This window comes from Pristiophorus japonicus, chromosome 10 (genome assembly GCF_044704955.1).
Source record: "Pristiophorus japonicus isolate sPriJap1 chromosome 10, sPriJap1.hap1, whole genome shotgun sequence".
Lineage (NCBI taxonomy): Eukaryota > Metazoa > Chordata > Chondrichthyes > Pristiophoridae > Pristiophorus > Pristiophorus japonicus.
The window spans coordinates 219,868,571-219,884,791 of NC_091986.1; the positions used below are offsets into that span (position 1 = coordinate 219,868,571).

The window sequence follows — 16,221 nt, forward strand, 5'->3', positions numbered from 1 at the left end:
GGTTAGATACAGAGTAAAGCTCCCTCTACACTGTCCCATCAAACACTCCCAGGGCAGGTACAGGGGGTTAGATACAGAGTAAAGCTCCCTCCACACTGTCCCATCAAACACTCCCAGGGCAGGGACAGGGGGTTAGATACAGAGTAAAGCTCCCTCTACACTGTCCCATCAAACACTCCCAGGGCAGGTACAGCACGGGGTTAGATACAGAGTAAAGCTCCCTCTACACTGTCCCATCAAACACTCCTAGGGCAGGTACAGCACGGGGTTAGATACAGAGTAAAGCTCCCTCTACACTGTCCCATCAAACACTCCCAGGGCAGGTACAGCACGGGTTAGATACAGAGTCGAGACTGTTCAAACATGATTCACCGAGCCAGTAGCTGTAACGTGTTTGGTCCCAGAGGCGAAAGCAGAGTGCCTGATCCGGCTCTTTTTATACCCGTATCATGAGCTCACATCAGGAGAGGGAGCTCCCACACACTGGCAGAGCACATCAAGGGTTAGGGGGAGCGGGCGGGGAAGTGGAGTTGAGGCCAGGATCAGATCAGCCATGATCTTATTGAATGGCGGAGCAGGCCCGAGGGGTCAGGTGGCCGACTCCTGCTCCGATTTCTTGTGGTCTTGCGTACATCAGGACCGAGCGAGTTCCTGCTGATCAGCGATGCAAAAGGTCTTTGCCAAGGCTGCTGCTGCACAAAGGGGAAGGTGATCACTGGCAGAGTCGTTCGGGAGCAGAGTCCTGCCTCTCCTCCCTTCCCCCTCCCTCGGAAAGAGGACGGGACAGGCGATGAAAGAAACAAGCTGAAGAAATGCACATTTCCTGCTGCCTCCTCAACGTAAGGATTTCCCGACAGTGACGAGCTCGCGCTGGTTGTCATTCACCCCAGAACTCTCTGTGTGGCCGAGAAACTAAGTTCCCTCTGTTGGTGAAAGGGGGAGAAACCGCCCTCCGTGGGTCAGTGTTCCTGCACAATCCTAACTCCATTCCCCCCACACTCCCCATCAGATGTGGTGCTGCTCGCCCTCTCTATCACCCCCACCCCCCCCCCCGCTGTGTAACATCTCCTCCCCACGGAATACAAAACGCGATCTATTGATCAGCCATGATCCCACTGAATGGTGGAGCAGGCTCAAGGGGGCCAAATGGTGTACTCCTGCTCCTCAATCTTATGTTCACCGCAGTCACAACACATTGGCCCAGTTTACAGAAAGACTGGGGATGCCTTCCTGCCCTCTGCGTTATCCGCACCTCGGCCCCACCACTTTCAAACACTCTGCTCATCCTCAGTTTATTCTGTTGCAGCACAGGACGAACTCCCGGGGCACAGTAGCCATCGATGGACCCGAAGAGTGGCGATCTGTGACACAGGGGGAGGTGAAGGCAATTTCTCAATCCTCGGTTAAAGGCACAATCGACTGGCGCATCAGCCCTACCCCTTCCCCTCGTCCCCCTGCCCGCAGTCAACACGCCAGGCCCGGAATCACCGTACAGCCCTTGGTTACAATTCACAGAAGCTGGGCGGCCGGGACCACGGATTCGGAGAGATCACGCGCTTCCTTGCCCATGACCCCGAACCCCCCCCGCCCCCGCCCCCGCCGGAGAACATGATCCAGGCGGGTTGTATCGATTTTTGTCATGAAAAAAAATGACGACAAACAAAATGCGTGACATTTCCCTGCCGCGGCCAGGGGCGGAGAAATCCCGCTGTGGGGAGAGAGGAAACACACAGGACGTGGAGAAAGGGATGGCGGGCGCTATGCTCCGCCGTACAGTTAGTTTTACAATCAGTGCTCGAGACAGTAACCTGCCTCCCCATTCGGACGGCTCAGTCGTATTTCAATCTTTCCTTTTCAATGTTGCTTCCGGAGTTTTAGAACTACTGTTTGTCAAGTTGAAAAAAAAATCTTCCCTAAGGCACTTTTTTTTTTTAATATATATATATATATATTATATATAAAAAAACTCAAAAACCCCAGAGGCGGTTATTTCCCAAGTTGCTGCAAGCTCTCCAGCAGAATGTTCTTGTGAACGGAATCAGTCACTCCAGCCTCTTCCAGGTCGTCCTTCGTGATGTCGCTGTTGGGGAAATCGAGAAAGATAACAGGAAACAGGTGTTATAGTTCCAGCTTCACCTGGCTCCCTCCCCATCAGAGCTGCTCATGATCCCTGCCTCCCGCTGTAGGACAGTTCCATCACAGGTCGGAGGCGGAGCAGCGCAGAATCACCACAATGATACCGGGGCTGAAAGGGTTAAATTCCGAGGCAGGCTGTACAGACTGGGCTTGTACTCACTCACGTGAAGAAGATTGAGGGGCAATCTAACTGGTGATTAAAGGGTTCGATGGAGTAGACAGAGGTAAACTATTTCCTCTGCTGGGGGGAGTCCAGAACAGGGTAGATGCAGAGAGAATGTTTCCCCTGGTGGGGGAACCTAGAACTAGGGGCCATACTTTAAGAATAAGGGGTCGCCCATTTAGAACTGAGATGAGGAGGAACTTCTTCTCAGAGGGTCGTGAGTCTTTGGAATTCTCTGCCCCAGAGAGCTGTGGAGGCTGGGTCATTGAATATATTTAAGGCGGAGATAGACAGATTTTTGAGCAATAAGCGAGCGAAGGGTTATGGGGAGAGAGCAGGGAAGTGGAGCTGAGCCCATGATCAGATCAGCCATGATCTTATTGAATGGCGGAGCAGGCTCGAGGGCCTAAATGGCCTATTCCTGCTCTTATGTCCTGAGATTTGCACCTCCGCAACATCGCCCGTTCCATCCTTCCTTCAGCTCATCCACTGCTGAAGTCCTCATCCGTGCCTCTGTTACCTCCATTGCATTCCTGGCTGGCCTCCGACATTCTACCCTATGTAAACTAAGCTGCCCCGTGTCCTAACTCGCACCAAGTCCTGCTCACCCATCACCCCCTGTGCCCCATGTCCTAACTCGCACCAAGTCCTGCTCACCCATCACCCCATCACCCCCCGTGCTCATTGCCCCGTGTCCTAACTCTCACCAAGTCCTGCTCACCCCATCACCCCCCGTGCTCATTGCCCCGTGTCCTAACTCTCACCAAGTCCTGCTCACCCATCACCCCCATGCTCATTGCCCTGTGTCCTAACTCTCACCAAGTCCTGCTCACCCATCACCCCCTGTGCCCCGTGTCCTAACTCGCACCAAGTCCTGCTCACCCATCACCCCCGTGCTCGTTGCCCCGTGTCCTAACTCTCACCAAGTCCTGCTCACCCATCACCCCCTGTGCTCACTGACCTACACTGGGTTGCAGTTAAGCAATGACTATTTCAAAATTCTCATCCTTGTTTTCAAAGTCCTCCATGGCTCTCGCCCCTCCCTATCTCTGTAATCTCCTCCAGCCCCACAACATTCTCCCCCCCCCCCCCCCCGCCGCCCACCCCTCCGAGATCTCTGCGCTCCTCTAATTCTGCCCTCTTGAGCATCACTGATTATAATCGCTCCACCATCTTCTGTTGGCCATGTCTTCTGTTGCCTGGGCCCCAAGCTCTGGAACTCCCTCCCTAAACCTCCTCCTCTCCTTCCTCCTTGAAGATGCTGCTTAAAACCTACCTCTGTGACCAAGCTCTTGGTCACCTGCGTTAATTTCTCCTTATGCGGCTCAGTGTCAATTAAAAAAAAATCTCAATACTTCTGTGAAGCACCTTGGGACATTTCACTAGGTTAAAGGCACTATACAAATAGAATTTAATGGTTCTGTTACAGTCGGGGAATGTCACGGGATGCGATTGCAAGACGCAATTAGTTTGGGTATTTATCAGGATTTCTGTTCTCAGCAATGACAGAGAGCAGTCCCGCTGTGCAGACACTTACCTCAGGAACTCCAAATCGTCCCAGCCGTTGTGGACCAGGCCTTCTTCATACTGCTCTAAGCCCAGGCGACGTAACCAGTTGCCTACACTGGAGTCGTACGACAAGCTGGAGCTGGTGCTGCTGGCTTGACATGAGGCCTACAGGAGGGAACGGGACACGGTTACCGAGATGCACGGCAAAAACGGCACAATGCCTCACCAACAATCGCAGAGACGTTCAATGTCTGCCCTTTCTGTTGGAAGCAGAAGATCCCACGTCACACCAGCATGGTAGACAGGGGAGTGTCCATGGATGTTGTCTATACGGAACTCGATGAGGACGTTGCCTGGACTGGAGAATTTTAGCTATGAGGAAAGATTGGATAGGCTGGGGTTGTTTTCTTTGGAACAGAGGAGGCCGAGGGGAGACCTTATTGAGGTGTATAAAATTATGAGGGGCCTAGATAGAGTGGATAGGAAGGACCTATTTCCCCTTAGCAGAGGGGTCAACAACCAGGGGGCATCGATTTAAAGTCATTCGTAGGAGGTTTAGAGGGGATTATTTTTTCCACCATCCTCTGGAACTCACTGCCTGAAAGGGTGGTAGAGGCAGAAACCCTCACCACATTTAAACAGTACTTGGATGTGCACGTGAAGTGCGGTAACCTACAGGGCTACGGACCAAGAGCTGGAAAGTGGGATTAGGCTGGGTAGCTCTTTGTCGGCCGATACGGACACGATGGGCCGAAATGGCCTCCTTCCGTGCTGCAAATTTCTGTGATTCCAGAAGGTATTTGCACGAGAGATTATTGGCAAAAATGAAAGTGCACAAAATTACATCGTGTACAGCACAAACACAGGCCTTTCAGTACACCCAGTCCATGCTCCACACCAACCTCCTTCCACCCCTCTCCATCTCACCCCATCACCATATCCCTCTATTCCTTTCTCCCTAGTGTTTATCCAGCTTCCCCTTAAATGCATCGATACTATTCGTCTCAACCACTCCCTGTAGCCTTTTGACTTGGATTAATAGCTGGTTGGGAGGAAGAAGAGTGTGCGGGGATAGAGAATAGATCCTCAGATTGTCAGGCTGTGACAAGTGGTGGGCCCCAGGGCTTTGTATCGTGGACTCACCTTTTCACCCTATTTATTGATGACTCAGGTGAAGAAAGAGAATTGTATATCCAATTTTGCAGATGACACCACGTTAGATGACACAGTAAGTTACAAAGGGACATTGATAGATCAGTCACTGTGGTAGACGGAGTTCAGTGTGGGAAAATGGGATCAGAGAAAAACAAATCAGAATATTTTCTTGGAGACACTAGGGGCTAGACTTTGCATTGATGCCCAGATTGCCCAAAAATGGGCGATATTTTCGGCGTTAGCAATTATATAATTTTTCATGATCACCGGAATATCGCCTATTTTAAAACCCGCTAGTTTCCACTTTTTCATTTGGGCGTTAGCCATAGCAATGTGAAATGGACGTTAGCAATTGATTCCACCGTGCAAGGCTTAGACTAAACCTTAGTGGTTAAATGGGCAAACCCAATGGAAAGTCTAGCCCTGAGAGCTGTGGAGGAGTAAAGGGATTGACGTGTCCATGTCACTGTAAAGAAAGACTTGCATTTCTATAGCGCCTTTCACGTCACTGGATGTTTCACAGTGCTTTACAGCCAATGAAGTAATTTTGAAGTATAGTCACTGTTGTAATGTAGGGAACACAGCAACCAATATGGACACAGCAAGCTCCCACACACAGCAATATGATAATGACCAGATAAATCTGTTTTTTTTGTTATGTTAATTGAGAGATAAATATTGGCCAGGACACAGGGGAGAACTCCCCTGCTCTTCTTCGAAATAGTGCCATGGGATTTTTTACGTCCACCCGAGGGGACAGGCGGGGCCTCGGTTTAACGTCACATCCGAAAGACTGCCCCTCTGGCAGTGCGCTGCTCCCTCAGCACAGCACTGGAGTGTCAGCCTAGATTTATGTGCTCACGTTCCTGGAGTGGGACTTGAACCCACAACCTTCTGACTCAGACGAAAGTGATGCCCACTGAGCCACGGCTGACAAAACCTAGAGGACAAGTACAAAGCAAATTGAAACATTGAATGGAATGTCGGCCTTTATCCCAAGGGCTGGAATACAAAAGGGGGAGGAAGTGATACTTCAGCTGCAGAAAGCTTGGGTCAGACCCAGTCTGCAGTAACTTGGTCCAGTTTTGCGCCCCGTCCCTCGGGGAGAATATATCGACCTCGGAGGGGGAGCAGTGCAGATTCCCCAGAATGATACCGGGGCTGAAAGGGTTAAATTATATATGAGTGCACGTTGAATAAACTGGGCTTGTATTCCTTTGGGCTTAGGAGGTTGAGGGTTGACCTAATCGAGGTGTTTAAAAGGTAAATTTGATGGGGTAGAGGGAGAGAAACTGTTCCCTCTGGTGGGGGGAGTCCAGAACAAGGGGGGCGTCACCTTAAAATTAGAGCCCGGCCGTTCAGGGGTGATGTCAGGGAGCACTTCTTCACGCTGGGAATCTGGAACACTCTCCCCCAAAAAGCTGTGGATACTGAGGCTCAGAGAGCTTTCAAGCCTTAAATCGATAAGACTTTTGTTGGGCAAGGGTTATGGAGCCAAGGCAGATAAACGGAGTTCAAAAACGGATTAGCCATGATCGAATGAAATGGCAGAACAGACTAGACTGACTTGCCTCCGCCTATCTCCATGGGTGGGCAATGGTCATAGGCACATGCAGTAAAGGCAGATAAGTGGACTTGAGATAAAGATCAATTAATGGGGGGGGTGGGGAAACAGGCTTGAGGAGCCGAGTGGCCTATTTATGATGTTCGAATGGGGACTGAACATATATCTATTGCATACCCTGGACCAATTATCAGACCCAATGTCAGCCGTAGGCTCAGTGGGTAGCCTGAGAGAGAAGATCGTGGGTTCAAGTCCCACTGCAGAGACTTGAGCACAAAAATCTAGGCTGACACTCCGTGATGCGCCGAGGGAGCGCCGCACCGTCGGAGGGACCATTAAACCGAGGCTCCCAGTCTTCTCAGGTGGACATAAAAGTACTTCATTGGTTGTGAAGCACATTTGGGACGTCCGGAGGTTGTGAAAGGTGCTATAATCAATGCAAGTCTTATCTTTGCCCCATTAAGCCACTTGACCTGTTGAGTCGTGATTCCCTACGTGCAACCGAGATTGTATACCGAGGTTTGAGGGGCCGTGGTTAATTTAGGTGATTCTGGAAGTGGCGAGACCCCTCCCACCACCGACACTTACCTCCTCGGCCATGTCCTCCTCGATGCTCTCCTTGATGGAGCGTGGGGGGAAGGTGGTGGGCCGGCTGTAGTCAGGGAGCAGCCCCCGGGGCGGCTGGCCTTTCACTGGCAGCGGCGGGTTCCTCAGCAGGGCCTCGCCCTTGCCCGCCTGGTAGTCGACTTCGCTGAGGCTCTTGGCCATCTGCAGGGCGGAGTAGGAGCGGTCGTCCACGATGCCTTGGTAGGGGGCGCTGCAGTGATCGGCCAGGTACGGTGGGGCAAGGTGCGGAGTGCCAGAGACCAGCTGCGGCTTGGGGTGGGCCTTTGGCGGGAACGAGGCCTTGGCCTCTGGGGGGGCGTCGGCGGGAGTCCGGTGTTTGCCCCCGAGGTTCCTCGACTCGGGTTCGTCCTTGGCCGGACCGGCTTTGGCTCGCTGGAGGTCCTTCGAGGAGACGTAGAAAGGGTTATCGATCATATCCATGTCCACCACCTTGGGCAGAGGGGGAGGGGGGTAGTCGGGAGGGGGCCGGTTGAGGGTCAAACACTCGTCGTCCGAAAGCGATCCCTCCTCACTCGCCAAGGGAAGGCGGCCGGAATGTTGGCGCTTCTTATCCTGCTGGCCAAGCGTGGCCTGGCCTTTGGCTTTCTGCCCCGCCTTGGGGAAGGCCAAGGTCTGGTGATCGGGCGACAAGAGCGCAGCTTGCTGGTGCGGGACTCCCTCCAGGATGTAGTACGCCGGGTTATTGAAGCTGTTCTTGGAACACAGAGCGTCTGCGTCAGAGTAAATCTCCTGCTGCTTTGACCTGAGGAGAACACACACCCACGGGTCAGGTTGGTTGTGCCAGTCAACGTACAAAGAGAAGGTCTTTCTCTTCACAATATCTCTACAGAAGGCGCCGACTCTCGGTGCGATTTAGGAATCCAGACACACTGGCCGGCTCCCACTACCTCATCCAAGGGCCAGCCGTGGCTCAGTGGGCAGCACCCTCACCTCTGAGTCAGAAGGTTGTGGGTTCAAGTCCCACTCCAGAGACTTCAGCACAAAAACCTAGGCGGACACTCCATGCAGAGCTGAGGGAGCGCCGCACTGTCAGAGGGGCAGGGCTGAGGGAGCGCCGCACTGTCAGAGGGGCAGGGCTGAGGGAGCGCCGCACTGTCAGAGGGGCAGGGCTGAGGGAGCGCCGCACTGTCAGAGGGGCAGGGCTGAGGGAGCGCCGCACTGTCAGAGGGGCAGGGCTGAGGGAGCGCCGCACTGTCAGAGGGGCAGGGCTGAGGGAGCGCCGCACTGTCAGAGGGGCAGGGCTGAGGGAGCGCCGCACTGTCAGAGGGGCAGGGCTGAGGGAGCGCCGCACTGTCAGAGGGGCAGGGCTGAGGGAGCGCCGCACTGTCAGAGGGGCAGGGCTGAGGGAGCGCCGCACTGTCAGAGGGGCAGGGCTGAGGGAGCGCCGCACTGTCAGAGGGGCAGGGCTGAGGGAGCGCCGCACTGTCAGAGGGGCAGGGCTGAGGGAGCGCCGCACTGTCAGAGGGGCAGGGCTGAGGGAGCGCCGCACTGTCAGAGGGGCAGGGCTGAGGGAGCGCCGCACTGTCAGAGGGGCCATCTTTCAGATACGACTTTAACTGAGGCCCCGTCTGCTCTCAGGTGGATGTAAGAGTTTTCCCCGGTGTCCTGGGGCCAATATTTATCTCTCAACCAACATCACTAAAACAAATTGTCTGGTCGTTATCACATTGCTGTGTGTGGGAGCTTGCTGTGCGCAAATTGGCTGCCGTGTTTCCCACATTACAACAGTGACAAGAGCAGGGAGAGTTCTCGTCCGGAACCAGGAGAAATGAAACTACTGGATGGTCTTAAAAACCTAACTGGTTTACTCATGCCCTTCAGGGAAAGGATGCTGCCACCCCTTCCCACATTGTCAGGGTTCCCTGGACTACAACAGGTGGGCAAACATGGCTTGGGGTTTATGTAGAAACATTTACATTTCTACAGGATATCCCAAAGTGCTTTACAGCTAATGAAGTACTTTTGAAGTTGTAATGATGGAAACGCAGCAGACAATTTGCGCACAGCAAGCTCCCACACACAGCAATGTGATAACGACCCGATCATCTGATTTTTTTCGTGTTGATTGAGGGATAAATATTTGCCCAGGACGCTGAGGATAACTCCCCTGCTCTTCTTTGAAATAGTGGTCCTGGGATCTTTTACACCTACCTGAGAGAGCAGAGGGGATCTCGGTTTAACATCTCATCTGAAAGACGGCACGTCAGACAGTGGGGCGCTCCCTCAGTACTGCCCCTCCGACAGCGCGGCACTCCCTCAGTACTGCCCCTCCGACAGTGCGGCGCTCCCTCAGTACTGCCCCTCCGACAGTGCGGCGCTCCCTCAGTACTGCCCCTCCCACAGTGCGGCGCTCCCTCAGTACTGCCCCTCCGACAGTGCGGCACTCCCTCAGCACTGCCCCTCCGACAGCGCGGCGCTCCCTCAGCACTGCCCCTCCGACAGCGCGGCGCTCCCTCAGCACTGCCCCTCCGACAGCGCGGCACTCCCTCAGCACTGCCCCTCCGACAGCGCGGCACTCCCTCAGCACTGCCCCTCCGACAGCGCGGCACTCCCTCAGCACTGCCCCTCCGACAGCGCGGCACTCCCTCAGTACTGCCCCTCCGACAGTGCGGCACTCCCTCAGCACTGCCCCTCCGACAGTGCGGCACTCCCTCAGTACTGCCCCTCCGACAGCGCGGCACTCCCTCAGTACTGCCCCTCCGACAGCGCGGCACTCCCTCAGCACTGCCCCTCCGACAGCGCGGCACTCCCTCAGTACTGCCCCTCCGACAGCGCGGCACTCCCTCAGCACGGCACTGAAGTGTTGTGCTCCAGTCTCTGGAGTGGGACTTGAACCCACAACCTTCTGACTCATGCGAGAGTGCTGCTCACTGAGCCACGGTTTAGCAGCAATTGAACATGGAGCGACACACACCGAGCATCAGCTGGGAAACCGCGACAGGGCGATAAAGATTCGGCTGAATATAGCGACATCACTACTTACGGCCAGAACGGAGATGATTGGGTGAATCCACCCGCTCCGTACTGCCGTCACTGACTGGGATTGATTTTACCTCATCGTTTGCATTCTGAACTTTCCTCAATTCTCTGCATTTTGCTGGAGAAATACTCCTTTCTTTAATCGGGAGACTTTGCCGTAGTTTTTAATCAGTTTGCTGTAGTTTGAGAGACACAGTTTAAATAGACAGTTTGCTGTCAATCCTGCCCTGCTCCGCCTGCCTCCAACTCATTGGCTGACCCAGTGGTGTGAGTTGCTCATTGAGTATATTCAGGGCGGAGATAGATAGATTTTAGGGGAAATCAAGGGAAATGGGGATTAGGCAGGAAAGTGGAATTAAGGTTGAAGATCAGCCATAAACTTATTAAATGACGGAGCAGGCTCAAGGGGCCGAATGGCCGACTCCTGCTCCTATTTCTTATGTTCTTGTTATGTTTACAGAATGCGTGCATAAGAAATAGAGCAGGAGTCGGCCATTCGGCCCCTCGAGCCTGCTCCACCATTCAAAAGGTCATGGCTGATCTGATCATGGAGGCAGCTCCACTTCCCCGCCCGCTCCCCAAAACCCTTTACTCCCTTATCGCTCAAAAATCTGTCTATCTCCGCCTTATATATATTCAATGTCCCAGCCTCCACAGCTCTCTGGGGCAGAGAATTCCACAGATTTACAACTCTCTGAGAAGAAAAAATTCCTCCTCAACTCAGTTTTAAATGGGCGGCCCCTTATTCTGAAACTATGCCCCCTAGTTCTAGATTTCCCCACGAGGGAAACAACCTCTCTGCATCTACCCTGTCCATCCCCCTCAGAATCTTAAACGTTTCAATAAGATCACCTTTCATTCTTCTAAACTCCAATGAGTATAGGCCCAACCTGCTCAACCTTTCTTCATATGACAATCCCTTCATCTCCGGAATCAACCAAGTGAACCTTCTCTGAACTGCCTCCAATGCAAGTATATCCTTCTCAAGTATATCCCAAAGCAAACGTTCTACTCGGAACTCCTTCACGGCGAATGAACCAAAGGTGGGCAGAGGAAACGTTACAAGAACACCCTCAAAGCCTCCCTGATTAAGTGCAACATCCCCACCGACACCTGGGAGTCCCTGGCCAAAGACCGCCCTAAGTGGAGGAAGTGCATCCAGGAGGGCGCTGAGCACCTCGAGTCTCGTCGCCGAGAGCATGCAGAAACCAAGCGCAGGCAGCGGAAGGAGCGTGCGGCAAACCAGACTCCCCACCCACCCTTTCCTTCAACCACTGTCTGTCCCACCTGTGACAGAGACTGTGGTTCTCGTATTGGACTGTTCAGTCACCTGAGAACTCATTTTAAGAGTGGAAGCAAGTCTTCCTCGATTCCGAGTGACTGCCTATGATGATCCCTCCTACAAATTAACCCATCTCCCTCACCACGGTACCTACCTGTCTTCGGCAGCTGTGACAGGGAGCAGGGCTGGCGCACGTCCCGTGCCGACAGAGCCGGGTTTTTCCGCCTCCTCGCACGGTTTGCCGAGCTGTGGACCCGTGCTCTCCACCGAGGCCTGCTTCTTCGAAGTCCCTCTGAAAGGTCCACAACAAAAAAAAACTGTTAAAGCCAAAACCGGTTGACCGTTCGTGGTGACGGCCTCCGTGTCAGGCCACCGCTGGACGGCCGTCAGGTCCTGGCGCAAAGCAGCGAGAGGCCAAGTCACGGCCGAGGTAAGAAATCACCCTCTGTACAAAGCTCGGCGAGATATAGAGAGATAGAGAGATTGCCAGCCGACCATCAAATCCGGTTTGTATATTGACACCTACTCACGGGTCCCTCTTCACCTCGAAAGAGGAAGGGGAGATGTTTTATTTCCCCCCCCCCGCGAAATTATCACAGGCAGGCCTTGAAGAGGGAGCAGGGGAGATTAACCAGAATGGCACCAAGGATGAGGGCCTTCAGTTAGGTGAAGAGACTGGAGAAGCTGGGGCTAGTCTCCTTAGAGCAGAGAATGTGATTTAAAAGAGGTGTTCAAAATTAAAGGGTTTTAAGACTAAATAAGGAGAAACGGTTTCCACTAGCGGGAGGGCCGGTAGCCAGAGGGCACAGATTTAAGAGAATTGGCACAAAATCAAGAGTGGAAATTAGAATTTTAATGCAACGAGTTATTCCAATGCACTGCTGGCTGGCCTCCCACCTTCTAACCTACATAAACTTGAGGTCATCCAAAACTTGGCAGCCCGTGTCCTGCTCACCCATCACCCCCTGTGCTCACTGCCCCGTGTCCTAACTCGCACCCAGTCCCGCTCACCCATCACCCCCTGTGCTCACTGCCCCGTGACCTAACTCACACCAAGTCCCGCTCACCCATCACCCCGTGCTCACTGACCCGTGTCCTAACTCGCACCGAGTCCCGCTCACCCATCACCCTCTGTGCTCACTGACCCGTGTCCTAACTCGCACCGAGTCCCGCTCACCCATCACCCCCTGTGCTCACTGACCCGTGTCCTAACTCGCACCAAGTCCTGCTCACCCTTCACCCCCTGTGCTCACTGCCCCGTGTCCTAACTCACACCCAGTCCCAATCACCCATCACCCCGTGCTCACTGCCCCGTGTCCTAACTCACACGCAGTCCCGCTCACCCATCACCCCCTGTGCCCTAACTCACACCAAGTCCCACTCACCCATCACCCCCTGTGCTCGCTGACCTATTTGGCTCCCGGTTAAGCAACGCCTCGATTTCAAAATTCTTATCCTCGTTTACAAATCCCTCCATGGACTCGCCCCTCCCTATCTCTAATCTCTTTCAGCCTCACAACCCCTCCACCCAGCGATGGCCACGCTCCTCTAATTCTGACCTCTTGAGCATCCCTGATTATAATCGCTCCACCATTGGTGGCCGTACCTTCAGCTGCCTGGGCCCCAAGTTCTGGAACTCCCTCCCTAAACCTCTCCGCCTCTCTCTCCTCCTTTAAAACGCTTCTTAAAACCTGCCTCTTTGACCAAGCTTTAGGTCACCTGAGCTAATTTCTTCTTATGTGGCTCGGTGTCAAATGTATCTGTTTTGTCTTATAACACTGCTGTGAAACGCCTTGGGACGTGTTACTATGTTAAAGTCGCTATATAAACCCAAGTTGTTGTTGTGCGAAGAGTTTCCCGATCTTAAACGGAGATCTGTCCGAGCTGACCCCTGACAGCCCGGCACTGTCTAGAGTGGGACTGAGCCCCACAGACCAACACCACCCCAGGGTCCACAACGGGTCCATGCCGTGTTTGCAGTCTCGGCCCTGCTGGCGAGGTGTCAGTGTAGGGAGCAACGCTCGCTATAGGGTGCTCTGCCGAACCCGCGCAGCCTGGGACTGGCTTTTCCCCAATGTAAAGTTTTGCGCGTGTGCGGAACTGTGAATGGGCCACATGGCCTCTTCTCCTGGAGGAACGGGGGGGGACGACGGGGAGGGATTTTAACACCAGGATGAGAATTTTAAAAATTGAGGCGTTGCTTAACCGGGGGCCAGCACAGGGGGTGAACGAGACCCGGTGTGAGTTAGGACACGGGCAGCAGAGTTCTGAATGAGCTCCAGTTTACGGAGAGTGGGAGGTGGGAGGTGGGAGGCCGGCCAAGGGAGCACGGGAACAGTCGAGTGTGGAGGTAACAAAGGCACAGAGGAGGGTTTCAGCAGCAGAGGCAAGAGCAGCTTCACCTTTGGTTTCCAACAAACTGTTTTAAATGGATAATCGTTCTCCGACCGATTCTCCCCTCAGAGGGGCAATTATTCTCCTGCATGGAGTTCTTTCCTGTCCTGCCAAACACAGGCTCCCACCCACAAGGAATGGGACAGCATCCACAAGGCTGCCGTACCCGCCCCCCACACCCCATCACCACAGAAGAGGGACCAATCCCAATGGCCAACGCGCGCATCAAAGCAAGAAAGGATCTGGCAAACTGCGGCCGTACTTTGAGTCCTGGTTCGCTCGACACCCCGGCTTCCCCTTGGTTGCTCCAGTTTCATCCTTGTCGACCCTGATCCATTCTGTGGAACAAAGGAAAGAGATTCAGCCCATCAGCTGTGCTGTCATCAGTGCAACGTTGTGTCGGTCAATGGGCCCGATGGATTTTAACCACCGGTTCGTAATCTAACGCCTATTTCCACCTCCGTAACATCGCCCGTCTCCGCCCTTGCCTCAGTTCATCCGCTGCTGAAACCCTCATCCATAGAAACATAGAAAATAGGTTTAGGAGTAGGCCGTTCGGCCCTGCACCGCCATTCAATGAGTTCATGGCTGAACATGCAACTTTAGTATCCCATTCCTGCTTTCTCGCCATACCCCTTGATCCATGCCTTTGTTACCTCTCGACTTGACTATTCCAACACACTCCTGGCTGGCCTCCCACATTCTACCCTACGTAAACTCGAGGTGATCCAAAACTCGGCTGCCCCGTGTCCTAACTCGCAGCCAGTCCTGCTCACCCATCACCCCGTGCTCGCTGACCCGTGTCCTAACTCGCACCGAGTCCCACTCACCCACCACCCCCTGTGCTCGCTGCCCCGTGTCCTAACTCGCACCAAGTCCCACTCACCCATCACCCCCTGTGCTCGCTGACCCGTGTCCTAACTCGCACCGAGTCCCACTCACCCACCACCCCCTGTGCTCGCTGCCCCGTGTCCTAACTCTCACCCAGTCCCGCTCACCCATCACCCCGTGCTCGCTGCCCGTGTCCTAACTCGCACCGAGTCCCACTCACCCACCACCCCCTGTGCTCGCTGCCCCGTGTCCTAACTCGCACCGAGTCCCACTCACCCACCACCCCCTGTGCTCGCTGCCCCGTGTCCTAACTCGCATCCAGTCCCGCTCACCCATCACCCCCTGTGCTCGCTGACCCGTGTCCTAACTCACACCAAGTCCCACTCACCCACCACCCCCTGTGCTCGTTGACCTGTGTCCTAACTCGCACCACCTGTGCTCGCTGACCTACATTGGCTTCTGGTTAAGCCAGGCCTCGATTTCAAAATTCTCATCCTTGTTTTCAAATCCCGCCAGGGCCTCGCCCCCTCCCCATCTCTGCAATCTCCTCCAGCCCCACAATACACCCCGCCGCCCCACAAGATGTCTGCGCTCCTCGAATTCTACCCTGTTGAGCATTCCTGATTATAATGCTCAACCATTGGCGGCTGTGCCTTCTGCTGCCTAGTCCCTAAACTCGAATTCCCTGCCTAAACCTCGACTCCTTAAAGATGCTCCTTAAAACCTACCTCTTTGACCAAGCTTTTGGTCACCTGCCCTAATATCTCATGTGACTCGGTGTCAAATTTTTTCATTTCATAATACTGCTGTGAAGCGCTTGGGGACATTTCACTATGTTAAAGGCGCTATATAAATGCAGGTTGTTGTTTGTTTACACAGTGCGGGAGTGATATGAAATTGGACGGTATGCTGCAGTACTGCATTGGAACCAGCAGATGGGGCTGCAACACAGTCACTGGCAGTAAATAAAACATTGTCCGATGCTATTGAAAAGTCTCGAACTACTTCACAGTCATTACTTTTAAAATGCAATGATTTATGCAGCCAAGGAGCAGGCAAACTGCAATGTCCCACAAACAGCAGCAAGACCAATGACCAGTGAGTCTGTGTTTCGTGATATCGTGACAGTGTCAGCCACGGCTCAGTGGGCAGCAGGTTCGCCCGAGTTAGAAGGCTGTGGGTTCAAGGCTCACTCCAGAAATTTGAGCACAAAATCTAGGCTGACACTCGTGTGGCACTGAGGGGGTGCTGCACCGTCGGAGGGGCAGCACTGAGGGGGGGGGGGGGGGGGGCGAGGCACAACAGATGCTACTGACTATCGAACGAGATGTTTCTGGTTGCTCCAGTAACGCAGGGAGTTCTCCTGGTGCCCGAGCTAGCATTCCCCTCTCAATCAAAAACAGACCGACTGGCCATTCCTCTAATGCCTACTCAATGCACTCCATAATTCATAGCATGTGAAGTGCTTGGAGACACATTGAAGGACACAATAAAGGCACTATATGATCCTTATTTGTGATTTGCAACTTCAACCCAGCTAGCCCCTTGATAATTTTATGGGTCTGGTAGTGTATCGAGTTA

The 16,221-nt window shown here is 53.7% G+C and overlaps 1 protein-coding gene across 2 annotated transcripts in view; it reads right to left on the reverse strand.

Annotated features, from left to right (window-relative positions):
• Positions 1-1,600: 1,600 nt before the first annotated feature.
• inppl1a (inositol polyphosphate phosphatase-like 1a) overlaps positions 1,601-16,221 on the reverse strand; it is a 199,438-nt gene continuing 184,817 nt past the window's right edge. For both annotated transcript variants that reach the window (XM_070892581.1, XM_070892582.1), the window contains exons 24-28: positions 14,072-14,147; positions 11,570-11,707; positions 7,116-7,896; positions 3,837-3,973; positions 1,601-2,080 (exon numbers count right to left, since the gene is read on the reverse strand). In XM_070892581.1, coding sequence (XP_070748682.1) covers positions 1,987-2,080; positions 3,837-3,973; positions 7,116-7,896; positions 11,570-11,707; positions 14,072-14,147 — 1,226 coding nt within the window. In that variant the 3' untranslated portion in view covers positions 1,601-1,986. The remainder of the gene's footprint in view (positions 2,081-3,836; positions 3,974-7,115; positions 7,897-11,569; positions 11,708-14,071; positions 14,148-16,221) is intronic.